This window comes from Muntiacus reevesi, chromosome 13 (assembly GCF_963930625.1).
Source record: "Muntiacus reevesi chromosome 13, mMunRee1.1, whole genome shotgun sequence".
Taxonomy (NCBI): Eukaryota; Metazoa; Chordata; class Mammalia; order Artiodactyla; family Cervidae; genus Muntiacus; species Muntiacus reevesi.
The window spans coordinates 8,089,165-8,116,193 of record NC_089261.1 but is presented as its reverse complement, the minus strand read 5'-3'; the positions used below and the strand labels follow the sequence as shown (position 1 = coordinate 8,116,193).

The window sequence follows — 27,029 nt, the reverse complement described above, 5'->3', positions numbered from 1 at the left end:
TGGTCTGACATAGTAGGTAACCAGGGCCCACTGCTGAGAGCTGCAGATATCCGGTCACCCCTTAGCACCCAGGAGGAGAGGGAGCAGCCTGGGGACCCTATTCCCAGCAAGGTCACTGGGCGGCCTCTGTTCTCTCATCCCTAAATTAAGAGAGTTGAATTAGATGACTTTGAAGGGCCATTCTAGCCAAAAACATCCTCCCAAGTTTCCATCCAAGGGTAAATGTCAGGGACTTCGGCTGTACCTGGAGAGCGAAAAGGAAATCTCCTCCCGCACAGCCCAGGGCTGCTCCCACATGGCCTAAGGATCTCCTCTATGTCATCTTCCCCCTCAAACTGTGCCTTCTGAACCCGGAGCTCCTGCTGGTTTACCTGGGCAGGAACCAGGTGCTGAAGTAAAGGAAAGGCTATTTTTTCCTGGCCGCTTTCTAGCCATTCTGGGTACCAGAGGTTGAAAAAAGGTTTTGAGTCCGAGTTCAGGCTGGTTATATCCAGGGAAACCCTGAGGCTTCACTCTGTGTTCATGCACGCAGCTTTGGACATGTACATGATCAGCAAAGCCCATGAAGGGAAGTCTGCTTAGTGGCCCACATTAACTCATCCCTAATAGGTGAAATTGGAGACAGAGGCAGATGGTCACAGCAAGGAGACATTTTGCCTGATTTACAGATACCCCAAATGACTGGATTCTACATTTTTCTTCTTAAAGGATAGCATTGGAAAGTGGATAAAATGCCCAGTTCATAGAGTTGATTTGATAGCTGGTAAAGGGCTTCCTGGAGAAGGGAATGGCAACCCGCTCCAGTATTTTGTGAGGAGAACTCCATGGACAGAGGAGCCTGACGGGCGATAGTCCATGGAGTTTGAAAGAGTCGGACACGATCTAGCCACTGAACAACCCTGCTTTCCAGGTGGTGCTTCTGGGAAACAGCCAGTGCGGGAGACCCAGCTTCCATCCTTCGGTTAGGAAGATCCCTTGGAGGAGGAAATGGCAACGAGCTCCAGTATTCTTGCTTGGAAAAACTCTGTGAACAGAGGAGTCTGGCGGGCTACAGTCCGTGGGGTCGCAAAGAGTCAGACGTGACGCAACTGAGCAAAACATGTCTCTGCCTGACCGTCAGTCATAGTTTCCTGCATTGGGAATTTTCAAAGTGTTCTGCCTTTTACGTGTATATTAGTGAAAGTTAGAAGAAGATGCCTCTGGGCTACTAGCCTGATCCTATTTTAAACCTGTCTTCCACCTCATTGTTTCTGTGTGACAGATAAGGGTGGTTTCGCTTCTCTGTCTTGAAATGCCCTCCTGACCAAGGAGGAATGGAAAAAGGAAGAAACAGATTTACGAATATTCCACTGGTTTGCGTAAAGTTTGGTCCCTCTAACAAATGTAAAATAAGATCATACTGACTGCACTTTCAGAGGCTTAGCTACTCAAACTCAACACATAATTGTTGCCCTTTCTAGATGCCATCGAAAAAGCTCACCTCTTGTATTGTAACTTTAAATGGAGTGTAACCTATAAAAATTTGGAATCACCATCTTGTACACTTGAAACTAAGATCATATTGTAAATCAGCAATACTTCAATAAAGAACAAGTATACCCCTTTAGTCAGGTTCAATGATTAAGTCTGTCTGGGTTACATGTAATTCATATCTGATACAGTCATATTAAAACAAAAACAAATGGTTGAAATGACCATTCATTCCAATGACCATAGGCTTCAGAGTCAGGAAGTCCGGGATTTGCATCCTGACAACCCCTTGCTAGCTGTGTGGACCAGCATGACATACATAATCTGTGAAAGTCCCTACTTTTCTCCTTCCAGGTGAGATAGACCGGGACCTGGGGTCCTTTTCCCAAGTGTTTGCGCCAACATTGGACCAACTTCTTTTAGAGCAAGGGAATACAGAGAGACATTAACTGCATGCATGCACAGTTGGGGTAATTCCTCGGAACAAGAAAATACAAAAGGCCACAAGCAAAGTGGCATTGCGGAGGTGCCGGGAGCAAAAGCCGGTACTGCGCATGGTCCGTGCACCCAGCCTCACCACGGGGGTGAGCAGACCACCTAGGCCACCCCTCCTGCCTGACCCAGGCCTCACCCCCAGCCTCCCCTCATGTAAGGAACCAGCCCGCCCTCCTGGGGGAGCAAGCGAGGGCACCTGTTTCTTGTTCTTGCTCCCTGCTGCTGCAGCCCGAGCCCCAGGAAAGCCTTCCTGAATTCCTCACCCGGCTTCTCACCAATTCCTGTTGATTCGAGCCCAAGGACCAGAGGCGGTAACACAGGCAGTGGACCGGGCAGGCTTTAGAGCCTCTCATTTGCTGCAGTGTTTTAAGACCGTGCCCTCTGAGGGGGCGCCAGAAAGAACTTGGTGGGTTCAAATCCTGGCTCTCTGCTTTTTAAGGTTGTTGTCGTTCAGTCACTAAGTCACGTCCGACTCTTGGCGACCCCACGGACTGCAGCATGCCAGGCTTCTCTCTCCTTCACAGTCTCCCGGAGTTGGCTCAGATCCACGGCGGTTGAGTCGGTGGGCTGCGTGAGGTAAGTTGGTTCATTTTTACAAGCCAAAGTTTCCTCATGGGTGAGACGGGCCTGGGGAAAACCCTACCTCCTGGGGTTGTCGGGACTAGGAGGTGAGTTCACAGAAGACCTCAGGTTTGCGTGTGATGGCGGTCGCCTCCTTCCTACCTGTGTTTCCGTGCATTGATTGTTTACCAAGAGACACCAGCGTTTGGTTCAGTGATGTCCTTCCAGAGACCAGCTGGGACATGGAGCAGGGCTCTCCTCCTCGCCCAGCTGCTGTGGCCTCCGGTTATCTGCGTGGAGCGGAGGCGGGAGTTGACTGAGTGGCCCGCCCTGGACGGGGTGGCGTTGGGGGGGAGAATGTGCTTGTGTCGGGAGCTGTCCCCTCCCCCGCTCCGCGCCACCAAATATGTCCATGCGCTCCGGCTGCCTGGTCAGCGGCCACCCCGGGCTGCGTCCCCCGTCCAGACCTGGAGCTCAGCGGCTAATTTTAGAAATGACTTGTCCACTCAGCTGCTGCTATCACACTGGTGCAGGGGAGGGTGCGGGAGGAGCAGTCAGGGGAGGGGATGTGAACGACGGCGTGCGGAGGGGAGCTGCGGACATTTCTCCTCCGTCCCTGCTCGCCCAGCTTGGTGGGATCTCTGCGCTGCGACCCGGGGAGGCCCCTCGGACGGGAGCGGATCCTGTGCCCTTGGCCCCGGGTGGAGAAGGTACTGTCGGGCTGGGTTTTACGACAGGCGCCCGGTGAGCGGATGGGCATAATTGTCCGGAATGTGCCTTGGGGGCTGCCGTGGCCACCGGTCCCATCTATTTCAGGCCTTTCAGCCTGCGAGGCCTGTTCCCCTTTGCTGGTTGGGTGTTTCATGGGAGAATTTTACAACCACATGCGGCGCGAGGGAACACTGTTAAAAGATCACCCTGCTCAGGCCCAGCTGCTGGCCGATTCTTAAATATCTATGTACATTTAGAGTCACGGGATAACCACTTCGGAATCTCGGCTGGCAGACGGCAAGGTTCGTATTTTCCCAAAGCTACTAGCGATTTCTGCTTAACTGAGTGTTGGTTGAGGTTCAGGGAGCCCAACTCTTCCCCTTTCATGTTTCCAACACTGTTGAGTATCAGCCTTGATGGTAATTTTTCTTATTCCATTTATTCCAAATAAGCATGGCACGGGAGGAGGGAGGGGATGGTGGGTGCCGGTTTGAATTTCATGTGGCGCTGACTTGATCCCCTGTCGGAGAGGAGGTGTTTTCTCTGGCTCACCCGTTATGGGCATTTCTTTGAATGGAGACCTGCACTGGCGTCAGTGGGTGGCGGGGGGCAGTGAAGACGCTGGGGAGGGGGCTGTGCTTTCACACAGAGCTCCTTCCCTGGAGTCAGGCCTCAGGGCCAGGGCCTTGGAGCAGCTTTTCCATAGAGGCGGCCGGGAGGGGAAAGCCCAGTCAGTTCTAAGCTGCCCAGTCTGGGCCTCGACCCGCCAGGGTCTTGGGCTTCCGTCCCACAGGCTTGGAAAACTGGACTGTGGCATTCACTCCTTGACCGGCCAAGCAGATGCCTGGCCTGCTCAGCACCCCAGCTCAGGCGGGGCTGGGGGTCCCACGGGGCTTCCTGTGTCTGACAGGACCCTGGTTCCCTCAAGGTTGGCTTTGTTACTAAATTTAGGCTCTCCCGGATCTGGGTGATAGGTCTGGGTGGGCTGTGGATAAGATCTAGAATATAATGGCCCAGGATGGGAGGGATTGGCGGGGGAGGGTCTCCCGGTCTCCTGACTTTGGAGGGGCTGCATGTCACCCATGAGACATCCGGTGGCCCCTGGGCCAGGTCACCTTGAATAGCCCAGTGTGGGCTCTGCTGACACTGTGACCTCGATCAGTCCCTCCTGGGATTGGAGCTTTAGTTCTGCCTTCTAAACCCCGAGGGCCTTGGTGAGATCATCCCGGAGGTGGCAACCAGGATTCAGTGTCTGTGGCAGCATTTCTCCCAAGGTTGGGTCTTTGGTCACCTCCACCGGCCTGCCCTGGGGCGGGGGAAAGGCTTTTCAAACGCACATTCCCATCTCAGAACTGCTCAACAGTCCCAGGGGGAAGGGACCCGGAGGTCCTCAGACTTTAAACCAATTGAGGGGTCTGTGTGCTCAGTAGTGTCCGACTCTGCGACCCCTTGGACTGTAGCCCAGCAGGCTCCTCTGTCCTCTGGGATCTTTCAGGCAAGAACACTGCTGCCCACCAAAGCTGGAGAAACACTTCTCTGTGGGAGCTGAAAGAACCCCAGGAGGTCCCCACCTTGTCAAGACTCAGGGTATCACATACTTGCAAAACATACTTGTACCCATCCGCTGTCAGGGTCTGATGAGTGCAAAATTTCATAAGGCCCATGGTCAGCCAGGGGCAAGACCAAGCACTTCTGGGGACTTTCTGAGCTGAGACCAGGAGGCCCCAAATGCCGGAGAGAGCCTCCCCTGCCAAAAAAGTGGGAACTCGGACTAGGTGTCCACGAGGGCTCCAGGAGACAGCTCTTTAGCGGCTCCTGGTTTACCTCGGAGATAAAATCCACTGTCCGGATGGTCCAGTTTAAACAGGTAGTTAGTCGCAGTGGTATGTGACATATCGTTAATTTTTTTTAATTAATATATTTTTAGAGAAATTATAAACTCACAGCAAAATTGAGGGGAAGGTACAGAGATTTCCCATATGCCCTCTGCTCCCTACATTCATAGCCTCCCTTATAATACCACCACCCCACCCCCCCCACAGATGGGATATTTGTTATAGCTGATGAACCCATACTGACACATCGTTATCACCCCAAGTCCACATTCTATATGAGGGTTCACTCTTGGTGGTGTATATTCTATGGGTTTGGAAAAGGCATCATGATATGTGTGCATCATTATTGTATCATATAGTTTCACCGCTCTCAAAATCCTCTGTGTCCTGCGTATTCATCCTTCCCTCTCGTCAACCCCCAGCAGCCACTGATCATTTTACTGTCTCCATAGCTTTTCCTTTTCCAGAACATTACATAGTTGGAATCTACAAGATGTAGTTTTTACAGATTGGGCACTTTTCATTTAGCAATAGGCAGTTAAGTTTCCATGTCTTTTCATGGTACCTCTAATTTTTAAGCTATGTGGAACTAAATTATTTGAAAAATGGAGAAAGTCCATTTGAGGCAAGTGAAGGGCCCCGGGCGCTGTCAAGTCCAGCCCCACCTGTTCATGGATGGGGCAGCTGAGGCACAGAGAGGGTTAGCAACGTGCCCAAGGACACACAGCTTTGCGGTGACGGTACTGAATTTTCAACAGCCACTGCCTTCAAGTTGGGCTCCCCGTTTTAGGGATAATAACCCAGTTTCCCCAGTAGCAGGCTTCCCTGGTGGCTCAGATGGTGAAGAATCTGCCTGCAATGCAGGAGATGCGCGTTCCATCTCTGGGTCAGGAATATCCCCTAGAGAAGGGAATGGAAACCCATTCCAGTATTCTTGCCTGGAGAATTTCATGGGCAGAGGAATCTGGCAGGCTGCAGTCCATGGGGTTACAAAGAGTCAGACACAACTATGCAACTAACACTTTCACTTCCCTGATAACCCCCCAGCCCTAAAACCTCCACTGTCACCCCCAAACCTCAAAGGAAAGAATTAAATCTCAGTTGTAGTTTTGACAAAAATTAACTTTGATCACACAAACAAGGTCCTTGGGCTGAGAGCTCAGAACCGTCAAGGCAGGTGTCATCCCCACTCTCCTTCCAGTCCCGCTCTCACTTACTCTCTCTCTCTCTCTCTCTCTCTCTCTCTCTCTCTCTCTCTCTCTCTCTCACACACACACACACACACACACACACACACACACACGTACACGCACACGTACACCATTCTTTCTGAAGGACCCAGTCACCATCAGCTTCATCTGAATCACCTCCTTCTGCCCCCACCATGACTCACGCAGCTCCGTAATCTTCCTTTCAGCTACACTGTGCTTCTCCCTGATAAATTCATTATTTTGAGGAACTAGTTTGTGGCAGCACAGGAAAGATCTTGGGGAATCGGTGAGGTCAATTTACCAAATAATGTGGCCAGTACTGGCGCTCAGAGTGGCAGGAAGTTCAAGGTCCGGGGGTCCCAAGGGAATTTTTCTCTGCCCATAAAAGACTGCGTGCATTTTCAGCTGTTTCTTGAGTACCAGCTGGGGTTTGAGTTTCAATTTCACGGAGGGCAACCGGATTAGCTGGAGAGAGAGAGAGAGAGAGAGAGAGAGAGAGAGAGAGAGAGAGAAAGACCAGGATTAAATGTCTCCACGCTGGGTATTGCAGTGAGCTTGGTCAGGAGCAATCAGCCCCATTTTACAGATCAGGAAGTGAGATTTAGAGGCTTAAGTGACTCAAGGTCATGCAGAGTGAAATGAAAGTGGGACTTGGCGCCTTACTACCAGAGACTTGTTTATTTGGTCTAGTCTAATCAACAGCGTGAGTCGAGATAACCAATTATGCAATGCTGTTCCACAGATGACAAAGCTGATTCAAGCTCATTTAATCCACTGACAGTCTAGCAGGGGGCCTGATACTATCCGTTTTATCCAGAAATCTGAGAATCAGAGAGGGGTAGTGACTTGCCCTGGGCCACAGAGCCACTAAGTGGCAATGGATCCAGGAGTGACTTCTCCTCCTATTTTTCTTCAGCAGTGGTTTGACTCATTTCCTCAGTTCTTTCTATGTCATATCTATGTATCTGAAGCAAGATTATTTTGCTTTTTCTTTTTTTTTTTCCCCCTCTTACTGCTCCTCTCCACTTGACATGATTCTCCTAGACCAGGGCTTCTTAACCTCAGCACTATTGACATTTGGGACTGAATAATTCTTTGTTGTGGCGGGGATGGGGGCAGCTGTCCTGAGCAATGTAGGCTGTTTATCAGCATCCCTGGCCTCTACCCACTAGTACCCCGTCTCCAGTTGTGACAACCAAAAATGCTTTTATGCCAAGTCGCTTCAGTCCTGTCCGATTCTTCACAACAACCCCATGGACCGTAGCCCGACAGGCTACGCTGTCCATGGGGTTCTCCAGGCAAGAACACTGGAGTGGGTTGCCATGCCCTCCTCCAGGGGATCTTCCTGACCCAGGGATTGATCCTGCATCTCTTACATCTCCTGCATTGGCAGGAGTGTCCTTTTCCACTAGTGCCACCAAATGCCTGTGAGTGGACACAGTCACCACCTGTTGAAAACCCTCATCTAGTCTCATCCTGTCCGACAGCATTTTCTTTGATAATAGACAAGTCCTGTATCTGTGCTATCCAACATGGTAGCCACTAGTCATGTGACAAACACATGAAATGTGCCCGCTGCAACTGAGAGGCTGACATTTACATTCATTTACATTTAAATAGCCCCACGTGGCTAATGGGGCTTCCTAAGTGGCTCAGTGGTAAAAGATCCTGCCTGCCAATGCAGGAGACTTGAGTTCGATCCCTGGGTTGGGAAGATTCCCTGGAGGAGGAAATGGCAACCCACTCCAGTATTCTTGCCTGGAGAGGAATCCCATGGACAGAGGAATGTAGCAGACTATAGTCCATGGGGTTGCAGAGTCAGACACGACTTAGGGACTAAACAGCAGGAACAGTGTGGCTGATGGCTCTGTAGTAAACAGCAAGGCTCCAGGTAGCAACACAGCAGGAGTAGGAAGACAGCCACATGATGGAGCAATCAAACCCTGAAGACAGTCAGGGAAGCCTCGCAGCAGGAGCCTGACCATCCTCTTGCTTCACTGTGGCAACAGGAAACACCAAACCAGTATTCTGCGGGATCTGGGCGCCATGAGAAATCTCTCACCTGGGAAGTGGTTGAAGGCGCCTGGTGAGAAAACTGGGGGGCGGATCCCGTGGGTGTCATAGATGGATCCCCATGTGTTGCTCCAGAGAGGAGCACCGGGGCCAGCATGTGGTCATGCCGGCAGGTTAGCTCTCTGGATAGGAGGGAAAAAGAGGCAGACCCCGGGCACTGGGAGACTCGGACCCTGGTTCTGCTGCTGTGGGAGCTGAGTCCTCAGCACAGTCCCTTCGCTGCCCTGCTTGACAGATGCCAGGACCGGAGAAGGCGGGTCTTCTGGCCTCCGAGGGCTGTGCAGGTCTGCTCTAAGGAAAAAGCAATTAGAGCAGACCCCGCGCATCCCACCTCGTACTGAGCTCCCCAACACTGGATGTGACCAGTGGGGCACTGATCGGTCCTCCATCCGGTAAGTTCCTTTTGAGCCGGGCTGGGCCTCTGAGCCTTCTTATGGAAGATGAATCCTGCTAGTCTTCTCCTGTCCATCCTTTTCCATCTCAAGACCTCACCTACCTTGCCCTCCCTCCTTCTAGCCTGCCCTGTCTCTTCACGCTTTCTCTTTCCTTCTGTTAACCTCCCTACCTTTGTTTCCCACTTATCCCCCTCCCTGTTCTCCTCTTCTAGGAGGATGTGGGTTGTTGTGAGTGGCCTGAATCCTCACCCACTTGCTGACTGTGGGGTTCTCTTGCCCTGATTAGGGGAGGGGGCCTGTGTGCTGACCAGGTCCCTTTTCATTCCCACCTGGCTCTGTGACCACCAGACACAAGGTCTGAGTGAGACTGGCTGGACCATGTACAAATCATGAGTCATTTTGGCCCATTTAGCCTCTAGATAGCAAGCAGCAGTCATCATTCCCTCATTCTACACCCAGGGCAGACATTAATAATCAATCAGATCACCCTTTTCCCTCCGAGCCCAGACGGAAGCTCAGAGTCCTTCCCGAATAACACTCCAGACACAACTACCCCTCTATCAGAATTGATGAGTTGAAGACTACTTGCCTCCCAGCTGTATTGGTCAGCATCCTGAGAGGAAAGAGCTCAACCTTCTTGCTAGGTGAGCTCAGGCAAGTGCCTCAACTTATCTGAGTCTCTGCTCTACTGGAGTGATGCCAACCATGTGGTTGCTGTCTTGGGGATGAAATGGGATAATGGATTTTAAGATCATTAAATTTCAGGTCCAGTAGGAATTTAAGAGGGCTGAGAGCAGTTTAGGTGTAAGGTTTCTATGTCAGTGCTTGGCACAGAGTAGGTTCTCCCTAAATGTGGGTGAATCATCCAGTTCTGGGTCCTGGGCTGGGGTCTCCAGGCTGACTTTGACCGTGGAGTCAAACAAAGATGAAAAGACGACAGCAAGTAGTTATCAGTGATTAAGCATGTGGGTATGTGGCTGTCCTCTTCCCATTTTAGGGCTGAGAAAACTGAGTCTCAGAGAACTTCCTAGGCTCCCACAAGGTAATATCGGCAGCAGGACATGAACTTGGTCCATGATAAGAGATGCAGATACAGACGGCACAAGAAGACATCAGAAATCCCTGCCGTAGACTTGCTGACAATGGCCTGCTCTGTCCCTTGTCAGCTACACTCCTAATTATCCATCCATTCCTTTGTTCACTTATTCAGCAAATATGCATTGAGAGCAAAGTATGTGCCAGGCACTGTTCTAGGCTCTGGGGCCACACACGTGAACAGAACAGATGAAAACGCTGCACCTCTTAGGGGCCATGTTCTGCACGAGTCAAAAACTAAACCAGAAACACACAGCACGATGGACAGTGAGTTGGTGCTGCGGGGGAAAGAGCAAAATCAGATGATGAACGGCCCTGGGACAGGGTGGAACGGGGCTATAGTGAAGGCAGGATCATCGAGAAGATGACTCTGAGCAAAGACTTGAAGGAGGTGAAGATGTGAGCCATGCAGAAGGAATGTGTGAAGCAGAGGGAACAGAATGTGCAAAGGCCTTGAGGTGGGAACCCATGTGGAAGGATGCATCCAGGTCAGTGTCACTGAAGCAGAGGAACAAGGGTGACCCCAAAGGCTCTGTAAGTCAGAGAAGACTCACGAATTTGTCCTTTGAGACAGGTGAAGTCATTGGAGGATTAGCTGCTGGGTCAAGGCTGCACTTTGAGGGGTGAGAGGGAAAGGCTTGAGGCCACTCATACCAGCATGTCTACATGGAAAACTATTTCAAGCCATCCCTAGCTTTGGGAGTGACCTTTCCTTTCACCAGCCTTCCTCACCCCTGAGGGGAGACTTGAGACTTCATCCCATGAATTCAGAGCATCTGGGGCCTCTTCATGGGCTTAAAATGGCAGCTGATGAGGCAGGTGTGAGTTTCAGGCCTGGATGAGAATGCGGTGATAAGAACACTTGCTTAAATTAAGGCTTGACAAAGCCTCCCCAGTGGGGTTGGATCCTGATCCTGGGTCAGTGGGGCTGGCCTGGTGCCTTTGAGGGGGCAGGACGCGAGGAGTAAAGGCAGAGACTGAGCCCTCCTTGCCCCCATGTGCTACGGCCCTCTGGGCCCGCCCACGGCCCGGTTGAGGACAGCCCAGACCATCAGCCAGGATTCCCCCTGGAGCCTTGAAGCAGAGGGCTATTCTTGGGAAGCAGCCACTGACCTGGCGGGGGCGGATGGGAAGTGCTGGGAGTCGGGCAGGGCAGTGACCAGGGCAGCCACCTCACGTCAGGCCTATTCATAACCTGGGCTCCGGCTGCCCAGGCGTGTAGCAGAGCGGATTATGGCTGTGAGTCACTCGGGGACGCTCCAGTGTCTCCTAAGGGAGTGAGTCGGGAGGAGGGTCTTTTGTCCTCTTCTCCCCCCGCGCCCCCCTCCCCTCTCCCCAGGGATCTGGTCTCCCGCTTATTCTCCAGCTCAACCTCACATGCCTTTGCAAGCGGGAGAGCCCACACTATGGGGTCTTTTTCTTATGCAAGGACTTGGCTGTTGCGCTTGAACGCGTTTTCAGGGTCTCCCGTGGGCACCTGACCTCATCAGAGCTGAAATATCCCTTGTTCAGTCTTTGGCTCTAGTGAGTTCACCCTTGCCAGGCCCTGCCGGAGCGCTACTGTGTCAGCCAGTGCTGGGCTGGTCAGCGCTTACCGGACTGGCTCTGGGGGTAAAAGCCCCGGTTTGTGATTTTCCCCAGTTTCTAGAGTGTAAACACGCCCTGCGCTGATTTCAAGCTATCACGTGACAGCAACGCTCTGCGGAGTTGGAAAGCGAGGGCCCCAGTAGGCTCTCGCGAGATGATGAGATTTGCTTGCCATCACCTCACGCGGGGTCGGTAAACCAGAGCCACGATGGGATCTCACGAGATAGTGGGAGTGGGCGTGACGTCGCCCCACGCTACACACCTGGAAAGCTAGGGCCACAGTGTGCTCTCGCCAATGATCGGAGTCGACGTACTCTCGCACGGGGTTATAAAGCAAGGGCTACGGTGGGGTCTCGCGAGATAGGTTCTCCTCAGCGCGGCCTCGCGAGAGCCGTCTCATCAACTCCCCGGATGTGCAGCTCTCACTGCCTGAGGAGAGTGCTTGGAATGCTTCTCTGGTTGTTTTCTTGTCGATAAGTTACTGACAACAGCTACTGACAGGCCAAAGGGGCCTTTGAAAACTCGTGAACCGTAGTAACTCTTGACAGTCGGAGATGAGGGGCTGGGGCCTCTTCCAGGAGTGGGCAACGAGGGACCCTACTCACAGCTAGAAGTGAGAGAAGTCGAAGGGCGAGGAGAGAGGTCTTTTCCTCCCCCTCCTGACCCCCTTCACTAAGATTTTGGTGTATCGTTTAAGATCTGGGTATCCCCAGGGGTTTGGTTGTAGGAACCCCCACAAATACCGTGGAGGCCCAAGTCCCTTATATAAAAAGGAGTGATGTTTACCTATAACCTAGCACAGTTTTCCTCGTATACTTTTAACCCTCTCAAGATTGCTAATTATATCGAATGCAATGCGGTTGCTGTCAGCAGTTATAAACACGATGTAAATGCTGTATAAATACAATGTAAATATGAATACGGTGTAAATAATTGTCAGGGCACAGCAAATTCAAATTTTGCTTTTTGGAACTTTCTGGATATTAGTCCCCCCCAGTTTTTTTAATCCACTCTTGGTGGAATTTTCAGCTGCAGAACCTGAGCGTGTGGAAGGGCTCTTCATTTTCCATGTGGAGTGCTTTGTTAGTTGCCCGTTTTGGAGTGTGTACTACGCGCATGCCCCATACTGCCCTCCGCCGTCTTCACAAGCCAACACTAGAACCTTCCAGTGTGACTGCAAATGTTTCCCAGTCGAACCTGAGACACTGCAGGCAAGATGGGAAGACAGTCCCACTGTTTCTTAAAAAGTCAGACATAAAGTTAGCAGACAACCCAGCAGTGCCGCCTCCTAGGAATCTCCCTGAGAAGTGGAAACACATGGGCACCGAGTGGAAACAGCACACCAAGACTTACAGGCCTATTCATAGCAGCATAATTCATCTTGCCCCAAAGTGGAAGCAGCCCAGATGCCCATCAGCTGGTGACTGGATACAGAGGATGTGGTTTATTCGTAAAAAATGGAATGCTGATGTACACAACAATGCAGAAAAACCTTAAAAAAACATGCAAAATGAAAGGAGCCACATGTGAAATACTGCATTCTCTAGGATTCCATCTATATCAGAAGTCTAGGTCTGAAGGTGGGAACAGCTAGTGACTGCAAATAGGCATGAAGGGTCTTTAGGGGGTGATTCTGGTGAGGGTTGCAAAGCAGTGTAAGTTTAGTTTTAAAAACTAAGTTTATCAAAAAGCATCTAAGTGTGTGCTTACAATGAATGAAGCTTATGGCAGGCATAGAAGTTATACCTCGGTGAAGTGGTTTTTATTTTTAACAGTTTAATCTTTTATTTTATACCTGTATCTGAGACTGACAGGTTCTTTCCACTTTGGGTTTGCTGATTTACATTTCCCCTGGGACATTTCTGTTTATACTCTGGAAATAGATCATTAAACTCTCTTCAGCAAGTTCTTATTGATGCTATCGTTCTAGAAGTCTGACAGTGGGATGGATTAAGTTGTTTTATTAATAAAATATTCTTAAGCATCCTTTTCAGGGATTCAAACTATTCCTTCAACTGGGATGTGTGCTAATTTATTCGGCTTCTCTAGTTGCTGGAGGCTCAGTCGTTAAAGAATCCACCTGCAATGCAGGAGACCCTGATTCGATTCTTCGGTCAGGAAGATCTGTTAGGGAAGGGATAGGCTACCCACTCCAGTATTCTTGGGCTTATCTTGTGGCTCAGCTGGTGAAGAATCCATTTGCAATGTGGAAAACCTGGGTTTGATCCCTGGGTTGAGAAGATGCCCTGGAGAAGGGAAAGGCTACCCATTCCAGTATTCTTGCCTGGAGAATTCCATGGACTGTATAATCCACGGGGTCCCAAAGAGTTGGACACAAGTGAGCAACTCTCACTTTTAGGATTTTTAGTCCTACAAGCAACACAGTAATGACATTTTCTGGTTGAGTATCACTTCCTCAATTTGTTTTTCAGAAGAGAAATTTCTAGGTCAAAAGTTGTGTATGTTTGTTAAAGTTTTGAAAATGATGCTAAAAATGCTTAATCTTTTCCTCAAAGCTCTCAGTTGGTTAAATAGCCAAGGTTTTCTGCACTTTCCTCATTTTCATGGTCAAATTATATAGCTAATTACTCCCTCACAAAAGAAACACATACTTTTCTGTGATTTCAGAAATCTGCTGGAGAGTGGCTGCTCTGTGTGTGTGTGGGGGGGATGTGTGGAATACTTACTAGAAGGGAGGCTTGTCATGAGCTGATAATGTTCTGTTTTTTAAATTGATATAATTGCATACAGTAAAATATTCTATCTTAGTTGTACAACTGAATGAATTTTTACATGTGATATACTAGTGTAACCAGCACTCTGTCAACCTAAATAAACCTAGGAGGAAATAATAATAATAAAAAATTTTTATTTGGTATTAAATAATTGCATTTTGAGATACACAGATTCTGATTGCAAAGCAGTGTCCTGCTGGGGAGTAAAATTCAGGGACTTTTAGAGGCTTAAGGGGAGGTTTGCATTACAAAGAAGTGTAATTGATGTTGGAGGCCAAAGCTGGTCTTCCTTAAGGTGACTGAGCACTGAGGCTGTCACTCTGAGGGAAGTCAAAGTTCCTCATGGAGACAAACCTCAGGGGTTCTTTCAGAGTCCTTGTAATACCTGCCATTTGCACCAGTTCTGAAGTTCTGTGGTTGCAGTTGGGGAGGACGTGTATGAGGTCCACCTTCTTAATGGCCTGCCAGCTATGTTGTAAAACCCCTTGACATAAGTGACTCTATTTAACTTCACATTTCACAGCTCGTATCAAGATGTAAGACATTTCCATTTTCCTAGAAAGTTCCCCTTGTGCTTCTTCCCAGTTGAACCCTAATAACTCCTCTCACCTCCATTGCTATAGATTAGATTTGCGTGTTTATTATTTTATTTATAATATTTATATATCTAGATAATATTTATATACTGTGTTGTTGTTCAGTCGCTCATTGTGTCTGACTCTGTGACTCCGTGGACTGCAGCACGCCTGGCTTCCCTGTCCTTCACTATCTCCCGGAGTTTGCTCAAACTCATGTCCATGGAATCGGTGATGCCATCCAACCATCTCATCCTCTGTTGCCCCCTTGTCCTCCTGTCCTCAGTCTTCCCCAGTGAGTTGGCTTTTCACACCAGCTAGCCAAAGTATTGGAGCTTTAGCATCAGTCCTTCCAATTTATATACTATAATCATACATAAAAGAATATTTCAAATTAAAATGTACTTTAAAACAATTTAATCAAAATTATTTTTATTTTATAATTTTAATTAAATTATTTTTAATATTTTAAGTTGAAATTTAATATATTTGAAAGTAACACCATGTTTTTATTTTAAAAGTTTAATAGTTTTAATCTGGTCACAGGGCTGGTTCTATCGTTGTGTTCTTTATGTGAGAGCCACTGAGCTATACATTTACAAGTACATACTTTTCTGGCTGTATACGTCAAGAGAAATTTAAAAGTGTGGGGTCAGGGTTGGCAAGAATTTCAGGGCACTGTCCATTCCATAGCCAGCGGCTCTCTGCTGACCATATTCCTCCCAGCTGTAAATGACAGGGAGCTGTGCCTGGCCTGGTCCCTGGCATCGGAGGGGGTGGGTGCTGAGCGGTGCCCACGCGCTAACCTGTCTCTCTCTTCTCCCCCTACTGTGTCTCCACGGGTCAGTCTCTGTTCCTCACCTCATGCGCTGCCTGTCTCCATAAAGCTGCATTCCGTGCTGCCTGGCAGAGAGCTCCATCTCATCTCATCTCATCTCACCTCACGGTCCTGGCCCTGCCTCAGCATGGCCATCTCATCACGCCTCGCCCTGTGGGAGCAGAAGGAAAGTAGCACTCAGGGGCCAGTCGGACCCTCCAAGGACGCGTCCTGGCCCTGCTGTCTCAGGCTACCCCCTCCCGCCTCAGGCAGAGGGTCTGACATCCAGCGCTCCCCTGGTGCATGTCCAGGCTCCCTTCCATCTTCCGCCTCAGTTAGCCATGGCGTCTCTAGCCTCGCCAGGCATTAGTGACCGTGCCCTTGACTCCTCCCATGGCTGCTGGTCTCTGTCCATCAGGAGGTGATGGTGGGGGAATGAAGGCAGACCAGCTGTCCCAGCACCATCCTCATGGCAGCTCTGATGAGCACGGGGGTTTGTGTGGGAGAGTGTGGGTGGGAAAGCAGGGGGACCAGAGGCAGGGCTGCTGGCTGCCAGGCTTATGCCAGGGGGATAGGTTTCTGAGGTCCCTGCCTTCTGTCACCCATGGAGAACTGGAAACAGGCTCTTCTTCCCACTGATGGCTCTTTTCCCTCTTGTCTTTGTTGTAAGAATCCATGAAGGGCTGACTCTTTCTTCTTAGGCCTGTTATCTCCTCTGTGCCTCACCCCCACCCTTGTGCACGTGATTTGATGAATCATGAATCGGAGGCTGAAGGGTGGGGTGGTTGAGAAGTGCCTCCTGGCTGCCTCTGCCCCTTGCTGATCTGATGTGGCATAGACTGATGCTGGAGGGAGCGGGATGACACCTGCCCAAGAGCGTGCCTTTCACTCTCACAGCGTGGGTTTCAGTCCACGTGGAGAGGCGCAGAGGGAAACTGAGCCCAGCTTCCTGTGTCCCCTGCTCTCTCCTCCTGGGCAGAGGCCTGCCTTATCTCTGGGCCTCTGCTGTGTCTCCTGGTGTTTCCTGTCTCCTGTAGCTTCCCCTTTATCAACCAGGCTGCCGAGAGCAAGTCTTTGCCAGCCCCTCAGGGAGGACCTTGATAAGGAGCTTGTTTTAAACCAGTGTGTAGCTCTGCCATAGAATGCTTGGAGGTTTTTTTTTTTTTCCTTTAAATTCATGAGCAGTCACAGTGATGCTGGGTAAAGACAAACCCCTGTGGATCACATCCAGTCCCAGGTCTCCATCTCCAAGGTGGCAAGTCTCAGTTGCAATCCAATTCCAGCCAGCTCTGGCCTGGACCATGTTTCTTGGATAAAATGCAAACTTTCCAGCCTAGTGTTGGGGAGTCCCTGGCTGCCCAGGTCCTGGTTTAAGGACCATCAAGAAGTCAGGGCACAGGGTCAGCAGAGTGGGCTATAGCCATAGGGCTGGATCCTTAGATGAACCGTGGCTGCCAGCCCTGCCCTCCCTCACCACGCTCCTGGCACAGAAAGAGATTAAGGTGGTGAATTACTTAGTCTATTTACCACAGCCTGAGATGGGACCGGAGAGTGTGGGTGGTTCCCTGTGACCCGTCCCCTTCCGGAAACTGGAAAAGCTCCATTTGAAGCAGGTCTTCCCAGAGATGGGAAGGGTACCCACACCAAGGAAGGGTCCCAGTGGGCTCCACTGTGTGAATCCATACTATAAGGAAACTGGATCCAGGCCGAGACGGCACCGCCTGGAGCAGCCTCAAGCTTGAGCATTCCATTTTCACCTGTTGTCTCGAGGCTTCCCAGGGCTTCGCCAGCTTCGCTGTGGCCTCTCATACGTGGACTTGGTGTCCGCTTGGCCCCCTCCCCAGCTCTGTCCAAGACTCTTAAATGACAGCTTGCCCCTGCTGGTTCATTCACTGAGCTCTCTCGTTCCTTGTTTCTGCCAAACAGATTCGGGAAGAGGACAAGAGCCCTCCACCGTCCTCGCCCCCTCCCCTTTTCTCTGTCATCCCAGGGGGCTTCATTAGGCAGCTGGTTCGAGAAACTGAGAAAGAGTCCAAGGAAGCTAGACTGAGGAAAGAGGCAGCTCTTGCCTCTCCGGAACGAGAGGTAAGTGGCCCCAACGGAAAAGGACTAGGTGACTGTCAGCACCCACCCTCCTGTCCCGCGAGCCTCCTCTGAGTCACTTGCCAGCCTTTGTTCCTGCAGTCCCCCCATTGAGGAGTATCCTAGCTTTAACATAATCTGTTGAACTCCTATACATCCATCAAAACCCAGCTCAGATGGTACATCTCTAGAAAGCTCTCCCATTAACTTTCTTCTTCTGATTTCCACTTCCCCCTCTATGCCTGTCTTGATTTTGGTCAGCAGAGTAATTACTTGATCATGTGACTTATTTGACTGGAAATTCCTTAAGAGCAGCAACTGTCTCATTCAACTCTGTATCTCGAGCAACTCTCACAGAACTTGGCCCATGGTGTATGCTCAGAAATTTTTGTTGAGTGAATGAATGAATGGTATCAGTTGATGTATGATGGGGATCACTGACCACTACTTTTGCAGAAAGTGAAAACTAAATATTAGCTAAGGATGTATAGTTTGCTTTCAGTTAAGCAGGAAAGATGCTCAGTTGGTGTTCACCAAGTTATTGCTGTATTGGTTGTTAAAATACTGAAACCCTTCCTTCCCAGGTCGTAAATGGCCATGGGCCCAAGTCCCCTAGACAGCTTCCAGCAGCCATGCTCACCTGGGTCCCTTCCCCAAATCCCTCAGAATGACCACAAGCCAGTAATTAAAGGGTTACTGCTTGGCGCAGGAGGGGACCTCAGGACCCTGCTTCAGATGGCCTCCCTCTGATTGGGTGGTGTCCACTTGATCTGAACAGCACTGCTGAACGGAAGCGATAAGTGGACGAGGTGCAGTCCCTGTGCTTTAAGGACTTGCAGATTGATCCCAGTTGGTGTTCAGGGCCACCTCCCTCCTTCCCCCAGCTCTTTGGGCCAGGAACTCCTGGGAGAATGGTGAAGCTGGACACCAGGGAAGCAGGCTTGGGTTGCAGTGCACCTGGGGCATATCACAGTATCAGAGGAAGGGCCTCTTCTTGCGTCTCTGCTGTGCCCTCTTGAGGCGGAGTGAATGCTTCGGTGATGGGGCTGAAAGATCTGGTGGCCGCAGAGCCTGGAGTTGGCTTGGGCCCAGCGGCCAGCCTGGCTCTGCCTCCCACACCCCTTCAGCTGTTGCTTGGCGGGCCAGTCCCCCATGTGCCTGCCCCTGTCCAACCCCAGTGACTGTGCTGCATCAGGGAAGTCCTGTAGCCACTGAGCTGCTGAAACACCCCGGCCCGAACTCGTGGGGGAAGGTGACAGGGTGGAGAGACTGCTCCCACACCTGCCTGGCCAGGCGTAAGTAGGTGGGGCCTTTGGCCTCCCACAGGCGCTGTTAACGGCCAGGATGAGGGCTACTGTGTTCTGAGTCTCGGCAGGACTCACTGTCTGCTCAGGGGCTCGCTTGATACCCCATACAACACGGGGGTAGATGGGATTATACCCACTTATCAGAGGTGGAGACTGAGGTTCAGAGAGGTTAAAGCACTTACTTACTCAACGTCATGAGGCCACATGGGGGCAGACAGAGCCAGAGGCTATGTGTCCTCTGCTCTGGCAAGCTGCCTGGGAAAGAAAGGGCCAGTCTGGGGAGTGAGATGGCTGGTGTGGCGGCCACAGTGGCATGGCGAAGAAAGGGTTCCAGAAGCCTGTAAGCTGTGTGAGCGTTGCTGTGTGCAGGTTAAGAAGCAGAGCTGAGCAGCAGATGGGGACAGGCTGTCACTGCAGGGTGTGGAAGGCACCTCTGAGCAGGATGGACAGGCCTTAGACCACAACAGGTGTCTGGACCACGGGCCAAGATGTTCCTGGGCCTGAAGCAGGGCAGCCTCAGGACATGTTCCTATGAGGCAGCAGGCCCCGGCTTGCTCCTGCCAGTTTAATTTTCCTGCTCCATCACTAAATAACTCTGGCCTCTCTCCCTTCACCTAGCACTGCTGGTTTTATTTGGTCTTCATAGAGTCCTTGAAGGGAGTCATTAGCATCCATCACCATTTTGCAGGAATGGAAGTGAGGCTCTTGGAGGTGACCTGGTTTTCCTAAGGCCACCCAGTCATCGAGGGGCAGGGAGAGACAGGAATAACATCCAACAGGAAGAGATCAAATGTCGGAAGCCCAGGTTCTAGCTCTGGTCCCACCACTCTGTGCTCCAGGCCAGATCCCACCCACTCTCTCAGCTTTAGTTTGCCCATCTGTAAGATGGTGCTGTGAGCTTCCTCTTGGCCCCCATGATTCTAGAAGTATTGCTTCCCCCTTAGACTAGGAGGCTGCAGGTGAGATCTGAGGGCCTCAGTGACCGAGAAAATCCATAGGAGGGGAATGTACGGCACGGAGGGGAGGAGGCCAGGATGGGTTATCTTGTCAGGTGCATCTCTGCATTACTGTCTCCTCTGTGGGGGTTTGGTTTTAAAAATAAAGCACTGACTCACTTTTCAAAACGGTGCAGACAGTGGTGAGATTTGCCAGGTACAGCCAGCCCCCTTCCAAGATGGTGACCTGCTCGGCCCCAGAAGGTCAGACTGAGCTGCCAGGCCAGGGGGTCTCAGCCCCCTGTTGCATATTGTAGTCTCCCAGGGGCCTACCATCCAGACCGTCTGCATCAGATCCTCTGGGATTCGAACCAAAGGGTCAGAAATTTTTTAAAACTCCCAGGAGACTCCAGTGAGTCCCAGAAAGACAAGCAAGGTTGTTAATGCTCAGCAGTTAAGGGCACCGTCTTTACACTCAGAGAGGCCTGTGTGACTTTTTGTTTGTTCCGTGTTTATCTCTTGGGCCACCTAACATCTTTGTGTTTGCTCCCTTATCTGTGGAATGGGGAGAAGTTCAGAACATGCTTCACTGGGTTCTTTTTGGGTAAGTCAGATATTGCAGGATGGCCATGTAGGGTCCTCCTCAAGGTTGATAGTAACACGTCATTATCGGTTATGTGTATTACTATTGTCATTTTATAAAGATGAGGATTGAGACTGTGCTCTGGAGGCAACACCAGTCAGAGCTAGAACGGGATGCAGAATGTGGTCCTGCTGCAAACTTGCAGGAACATGCAGAGCTCTGGGGCTTCAGGGTCCACAAGGCCGTTTTTCTGATCCAGGTCTTCAGGTACAGACTTGCTGAGGAGGGGTTATTTGAACTGGGTATAGAAGGATGAGTTGAGCATGGATGAGTGGAGACGGGCAAGGGTATTCCAGGCAGCAGGCTCAACGTGAACGGAAGCGTGGAAGTTGGGCAGTGTCAGGTGTGGCTGAAACGTGCAGGGGAGCAGGGACAGTGAGACCATTTGGCAGAGGGGCGGGGGGTTCCTCTTCAACAGCTTCGAACAGCAGATGGCTGTGTTGAATGGCTTTCCTGGAGATTGGGCAGCTGCTAAAATCTTTGACCAGGTTTTAAATGACTGGCAGCAAACTGATGGGATACCAGCTTAGTGGCTGTGGCAGTGCCCAGATGAAGGAGAGTAGACCTGGGTTGGGAAAGGAGACTCGGGTTTGCAGGTGGACTCAGTGCAATCCTGGGCCTGGTTTGGGTGCACAGGGAGGGTGAGAGGCCCAGATTCCCAGGTACAGGTGTGTGGGAGGCTGGCTGTAGCAGAGTCCAAGTGGCAGGACCCAGACAAGGGCAGGTGTGTGGCCAGGCCTCAGGGTAGAACTGCCCCCGCTGGCTCCTCCTACAGATGCCGAGTGGGCCCTGGAGCTGTTCTGGCCACAACCAGGCTGGCTGGAGGTTGGCGGGGTGGGCAGGGCTGGTGTCACAGGGAAGTAGAAAGATGTAGGGGAGGAGCAGGTAGTGGAGACCCCTGTGTGTCGGGTACGGAGGTGTCTTGGCCAACCAAGAGTGCAGGACCTTGGGGCCAAAGCAGGACCCTCACCTGCTGCAATAGGACCAGTGGCAGCAGCTTGCAGCTCGTTTTGTTCAGGTCTCTGAAATTTTCACATCTCGGCATGCAAAAACTCTGGGGGGTCAGGTGGTGTCTGCCTGCACTGAGGGAAAACCCGATTCGCAGAGAGGATAGGTGATGTTATCCAAGGCCACACAGGCTCTGCATCCTTTCCCATCCCTCCCTGGCCCAACAGGAAGAATCAGGTGTAAATAATAGAGCATCAGTGGCAACAGCAACGGTGGCTCCTGTTGCTGAGGATGTGGTAGGTGCTGGGCTCAGTTTCCATGTTAGTGTGAAGCCGCCCGCCCACCTACCCTGAGAGGCCATTATGGTTTTCATTTTATTGGTAAAGAAACTGGCTCAGAGAGGGGAAGTGATTTACCTAAGGCCGCGCAGCTGGTTAGTGGCAGAGTTTGGAGTGAATTTGGGTCTGTTGGGTTCCAAAGTCCACTTTCCTTTCATAATGTCACTTGGCCTTCAAGTTCTGAGCCAAAGTCTAGGATGTAGGATATTGAGGTTTGGCTCATTGCCCCTAGGTGCTTGAGGGTATTTGAGGGAATGAATGCCTGGGTGATTAAAGAAGTGAATGAATGAATGAGTGTATGACAAAGCTGTCTGATCAGCACACAGCTGAGAACGGTTGTGGTGTCTCTTTTAGATCCCAGAGGTTTCCGCTGGCCAGCCCAGCACTGGCACCAAGCCTGGGAGCCAGAACGTCCAGTCAGGCTCCCCCCAGAGCACAGACGTTCTGGGCAGTAGGGGCGAGGAGGCCGGGACCATGGACCCTGTGCTGATGACCATCAATGGCGAGAAGCCCCAAGAGTCAGGCCCCAGTGGGACACCCGCCAAAAAAAGCCTGCCCTTCAAGAGAGGGGTGAGGAGGGGTGACGTGTTGTTGATGGTGGCCAAGCTGGACCCGGACTCCACCAAGCCAGAGCAGAGGACCCAGCCCCGCGATGCCCCTGCTTCCAAGACCCCACCCCCAGCCACAGATCCTGGAGGGGGAAAGAAGGGGGACACCCCAGGGACTCCTCGTGGCCCCCAGGCCAGCACCACAGATGCACCTCCGAAGGCTGAGAAGACGCAGACTGGGGGCCTTGGGGACCCAGGAACTGTGCTGCTGACAAAAGGGGAGAAGGATCAAGGCACAGTGCGAAAAGGGGGCGAGGCCCCCCAGACCAAAGGGGTGACAAAGGGGGAACTCCAGGGCAAAGAGGGGTCGGGGGATGGGGGTCAACCAGGGGCAGCAGAGAAGGGGGCAGGGGATCCCCCAAACAAGGGGGCAAAGGGGAGTCTCTCCAAGGATGCAGCAGGTGAAGGGAAGTGGGCTGGGGCCCAAGCCCCGGTGAGAAGGTGGGGAGGTTCCCTGGGCAGAAGGGGCAAGTGGGACAGTCCCCAGCGTAAGAAGGACAAAGAAGGTGCACTCCTGAGTAAGTCAGACAAGACAGAGGAGCCTCAGACCAAGGCAGAGAAGACTGACAAAGTGCTGGGGAGGGTGGGGGAGGCTCCCAGAGCCATGGACAAGGCAGGTGAGCCTCAGAGCAGGACTGGGAAGGCAGGTGAGCCCCCAGGCAAGATGGAAAAGATGGGGGCACCTCAGAGCGCCTCTGCAGAGGCGGGTAAAGCTGGGGGTAAGGCAGAGAAGGACAATAAAGCCCCCAAGGAGGTGGATGCACGTGGGGATACCCCGACAACAGCTGGTAAGGAGGACCAGCCTGAGAGAAGAGGACAGAAAGCAGAGGAGCCCCGCCCCAGAGCAGGCGATGGGGCCGGGGCCCTGGAGATGGAGCCGGGAGGCCCTGGGCAGCCTGCTCTGGAGGGCCACGTGGAGAAGCCTCAGAGGCCGGCAGAGAGCCAGGAGGGGAGAAGAGGAGGCCAGAGCGGAGTCTCGGGGCAGGTGAGGGGGCTGCGGGGGCAGGGAGGGGCAGGCCAGAGAAGGGGGGTGGGAAAGGCTTGTGCCGGGGGTGGACAGGCGGGGACGGGAGACGGACAGGAGTGGAGGGGCGGCCAACCCAGAGGAGGGGCCAGGCATGTCCCCCTCAACAAGCAGGGGCCTGGAGGCCCTGCAGGGGTTTCTGAGCTGTCTCGAGGTGAGGTTCTCCACAGAGTGAGGCAGTGTCCCAGCCATGGGAGCTGTCCCCTCGCCACTGAGCGTACAAGGTCACAAGGTAGATAAATGGCAGATTGCTCAAGATGCAGATCCCCGGGCCCCACCCTGGAGCTTCCCTTTCAGAAGGCTAGGGTGGGGCCATGGCCTCTGCATTTAAGTAAGCACCCCCACTCACACTGGGGCATTCTGCTTTAGCTGGTCTCAGGCATACTGTGAGAAATGCCCATGTAAGGGGTCTGCCCCTCACACAGGGGTGGGGGAGGGTGCATCCCCTTGGGCTAATTTATGTGACCTTTGCCCCCAGGCTCCTGAAGACAGATGGTATGAGGCAGAGAAGGTCTGGCTGGTTCAGAAGGATGGATTCACTCTTGGTAATTAGGGGTGTTAGCACACCTGGGGTCTGAGTCTCCCTCTCACGCCCCCAGTGCTGGCCGCTGTATGTGCCGGGGTCCTGATAATAATTTGGGGACTGAGGGGAAGGGAGGGGTCAGGGGCAGCCAGGAGACATGGCTTTGGAGTGGGACTAGTTGGGTGTCACTTCACTCTCAGCAGCTGGTCTGTTGGGTGCTATTTTCAAAGGCATTTGTGCCTTGGTGATTAATTATTTAGCTAATTTACTAAAGCAACAAGCATTGTTTGGCTTCTGCAGAGTTGTGTCTGGAACCTAGTACAGGTGGATCTCATCTCCTGAACCCACCTTTGTTGATTACTTGTGGCTGGTGGCCAGACTCTACAGAGAAGTGACTCTGAGTCCCGTTCAGAACTCGGCTGGGAGGAGTGATTGATTAGTGATGTCTGGCGGGCTCTTGCGGGAGGAGCGGCAGCCCGTTTGCCATTATTTGCCATCCCGAGTCTAGGTATGCGGTGGACAGTGCGCCCAGCCATCTGGCAGCCAACTCTGCGCCTGTGCCAGCTGATAGAAGCCCCAGATGAGTCAGACCCAGCCTGTCAGACCCAAACCTCCACGGGTTCGGGGTCACAATTCAGCACCCTCCCTGTAAATAGGCCCCCAAGGAAGAGGATGATGCCCATTTCCACTATGTCCCAGGTCCTCTCTCCTGCTCCCTGGCCTGACTCAGCAGCTTACAACCTCTCTCTTCTCATCTTTTTTCCTCTTCCCTCTCCCTGTCCCACCTCCATCTTCTTTCCTCCCCTCCTTCCCTGCTGTCCTCCACCTCCTCCCTGCACCCCTCCACCCCTGGGCTGTCTTCCAGCAACGGTGCTGAAGCCAGACGAGGGAACAGCAGACCTGCCGGCAGGAAGGGTGCGACTGTGCATTGACGCTGACGGTAGCGTCACGGAGGTGGGCGAGGAGCACGTTCACCGGGTGAGCCCCCTCCCGCTCTGCCTGCTCCACCCGCCTTCCCCCTCTGCAAGAGTTCCTCGTGCTTGACTGCACTGCATACTTCCCCTCGGCGCGCTGGGGGGAACTGTAGGGAAGTTCACCGTTGAACTCACTGCTCTGCCGGCGGTATCCTGTTAAAGGGTTTCATTGCTCTGTGCCATGGTGTCCCCTTTATGAGGACACAGTAAGAGATGCTTGTCAGATCTTGGACCTGGGAATTCTTCTGCTGGAGAAAGGGATTGTTTTCCTTTGTACGGGCTTTGGTATGCTTCCTTTTTCACCCTGGCTGCCAGGGGACTCAGAGCCAAATTTGCAGCTTGCCGTTAGCTGTGAGACAGGTTCCAGTGACCTGCCTTTTGGGTATCAGCCTTTACTTTGGTTCTGCTTTTTTGGTTGTTTTGCATAATTTTTGTACTACACCATGAATCTGTGAGAATAAGTCAGAATCTAATGAAAGAAGTAAGGTCTTGTCCTGATGCTTTCCACCCTCCACATCTACTACCTGAGGAGGAGCTGCTTCCAGGCGTTCCCTGTGGGCCTTGTTCACCTTCGCCGCCTCGTCTCCTCCTCTGCCCACCTCAGGCCCCCTCCTCCCACTAGTGCTGGGAGTTTGCAGAGGGCCAGCGTCTTCAGAAGAAAAACTGACTCACGAAAGACCAGGGCTGACCCACACCACAGAGCATTAGGCCCAGGAACTTCTGGGAGCCAGAAACAGTGCTAGGAAGCTTTTCAAATGGAGGCCCCAAGGAGAGGCTGCAGTCACTCCTTGCTTCTAGAAGGGTTTAGGTGTAGTCTTTCCAACTACAGTGTGTGGCGGGCTGTCAGAGAAGTGGGGCAGTCAGGGCATTGGCCTCCGTCCCAAGCGTCCCTGAGCACACGCAGAGCTCCCCGACAAGATGCAGAGGGAAGGAAGCAGCAGAGGACACGTCCTCCGAGCACACCCGCCTTTCTGTGTCTGAGACAGGAGGCACGCGAATCTTGCTGCGTGTCCTCAGAGCGTCCCCCCTCCTGGTGCCCTGAGCGCAGGGAGGCAGGACCAGTGTGGGGAGGGGGCGGCTGCCAGTTGCAGAGAGCGCAGGAGAAGCGATGCCGCTTTTCATCTGTAGGTTTTGTCGCTCTCTGCGGAGTCCTCGGAACACAGCTCCCGAGGAACCGGGTCACCCGGCCGTGTGTGGGGGCAGGGGGCGGAGGCGGGGGTGGTGGTGGTCGTGGTGGTGTGGGGGCCCAGGAGGCCAGAGGACGCTCTGTGTGACGGTTCGCAGGCCAACCCCCCCGAGCTGGACCAGGCTGAGGACCTGGCCTCCCTGCTCAGCGTCAACGAGTCCAGTGTCCTCAACACGCTCCTGCACCGCTACCGGGCTCAGCTGCCTCACACCCGCGCCGGGCCCGACCTGATCTTCCTCCAGCCCCAGGGGCTCGCGGCGCCCTCTGCCGGCAAGGTGAGGGGGCCCCGGGGGCGGGGTCCGTCAGCATCTCAGGGGGAGCAGAGCCCCCAGAGTCCCTGCAAGCGTGTCTGTGAGCAGCATCCTGCAGACGTGGGTGCTGGGGCATCAGAGCATCGGGGAGCCTTGGGGACCACGTGCTCCCCCTTCCTTAGAGGGGAAGATAACGGATACAAACAGCAACAGGAGCGCGAGACAGTGACAGCGGGAGAGTATATATTGGTTGGTGTCAGGCCCGTCAGACTCTGCCTCGGGCAGCTTTGCGTGTCATCTCAGCCAGTCCTCAGGCCCACGAGAGGATGGGGGCCAAGACTAGCCCTGTTCCACGGATGCGAAGCTGGGCCAGCTCTAGACTCAGGCTCGGAGCTGGAGGAGCTGGGGTGAAGCCCACACCGCCAGTCCCTCTGTGCTCTGAAGCCCAGGCCGGACCCTCAGGAGTCCCTGACACCCGCCTGAACTGGGAAACTCAAGCCTCCGTTCTCCGGTTCTACTTTTATTCGTTTCTACAGCCCGTGGGGTGTAGAAACGGTGTGTTTCTTGTCAAGACCATAGTCGTAGCGAGAGGACTCTCATGGCGCCACCTTGTGGAGGGGCCTGCAAGCTGCAGCCCCGTCCTTTGCGCC

General features: G+C 52.6%; 1 protein-coding gene across 5 annotated transcripts in view; it reads left to right on the top strand.

Annotated features, from left to right (window-relative positions):
* The first annotated feature begins 3,080 nt into the window (after positions 1-3,080).
* Positions 3,081-27,029, top strand: part of MYO18B (myosin XVIIIB) — a 222,152-nt gene continuing 198,203 nt past the window's right edge. For 3 of the 5 annotated variants that reach the window (XM_065904351.1, XM_065904348.1, XM_065904350.1), the window contains exons 1-7: positions 3,081-3,236; positions 15,591-15,747; positions 17,487-17,645; positions 22,168-23,406; positions 23,924-23,990; positions 24,834-24,946; positions 26,227-26,403. In XM_065904351.1, coding sequence (XP_065760423.1) covers positions 15,709-15,747; positions 17,487-17,645; positions 22,168-23,406; positions 23,924-23,990; positions 24,834-24,946; positions 26,227-26,403 — 1,794 coding nt within the window. In that variant the 5' untranslated portion in view covers positions 3,081-3,236; positions 15,591-15,708. Of the gene's footprint in view, positions 3,237-15,590; positions 15,748-17,486; positions 17,646-22,167; positions 23,407-23,923; positions 23,991-24,833; positions 24,947-26,226; positions 26,404-27,029 lie in introns of those variants that run through there. The other 2 variants (XM_065904349.1, XM_065904353.1) reach the window with 2 other exon arrangements.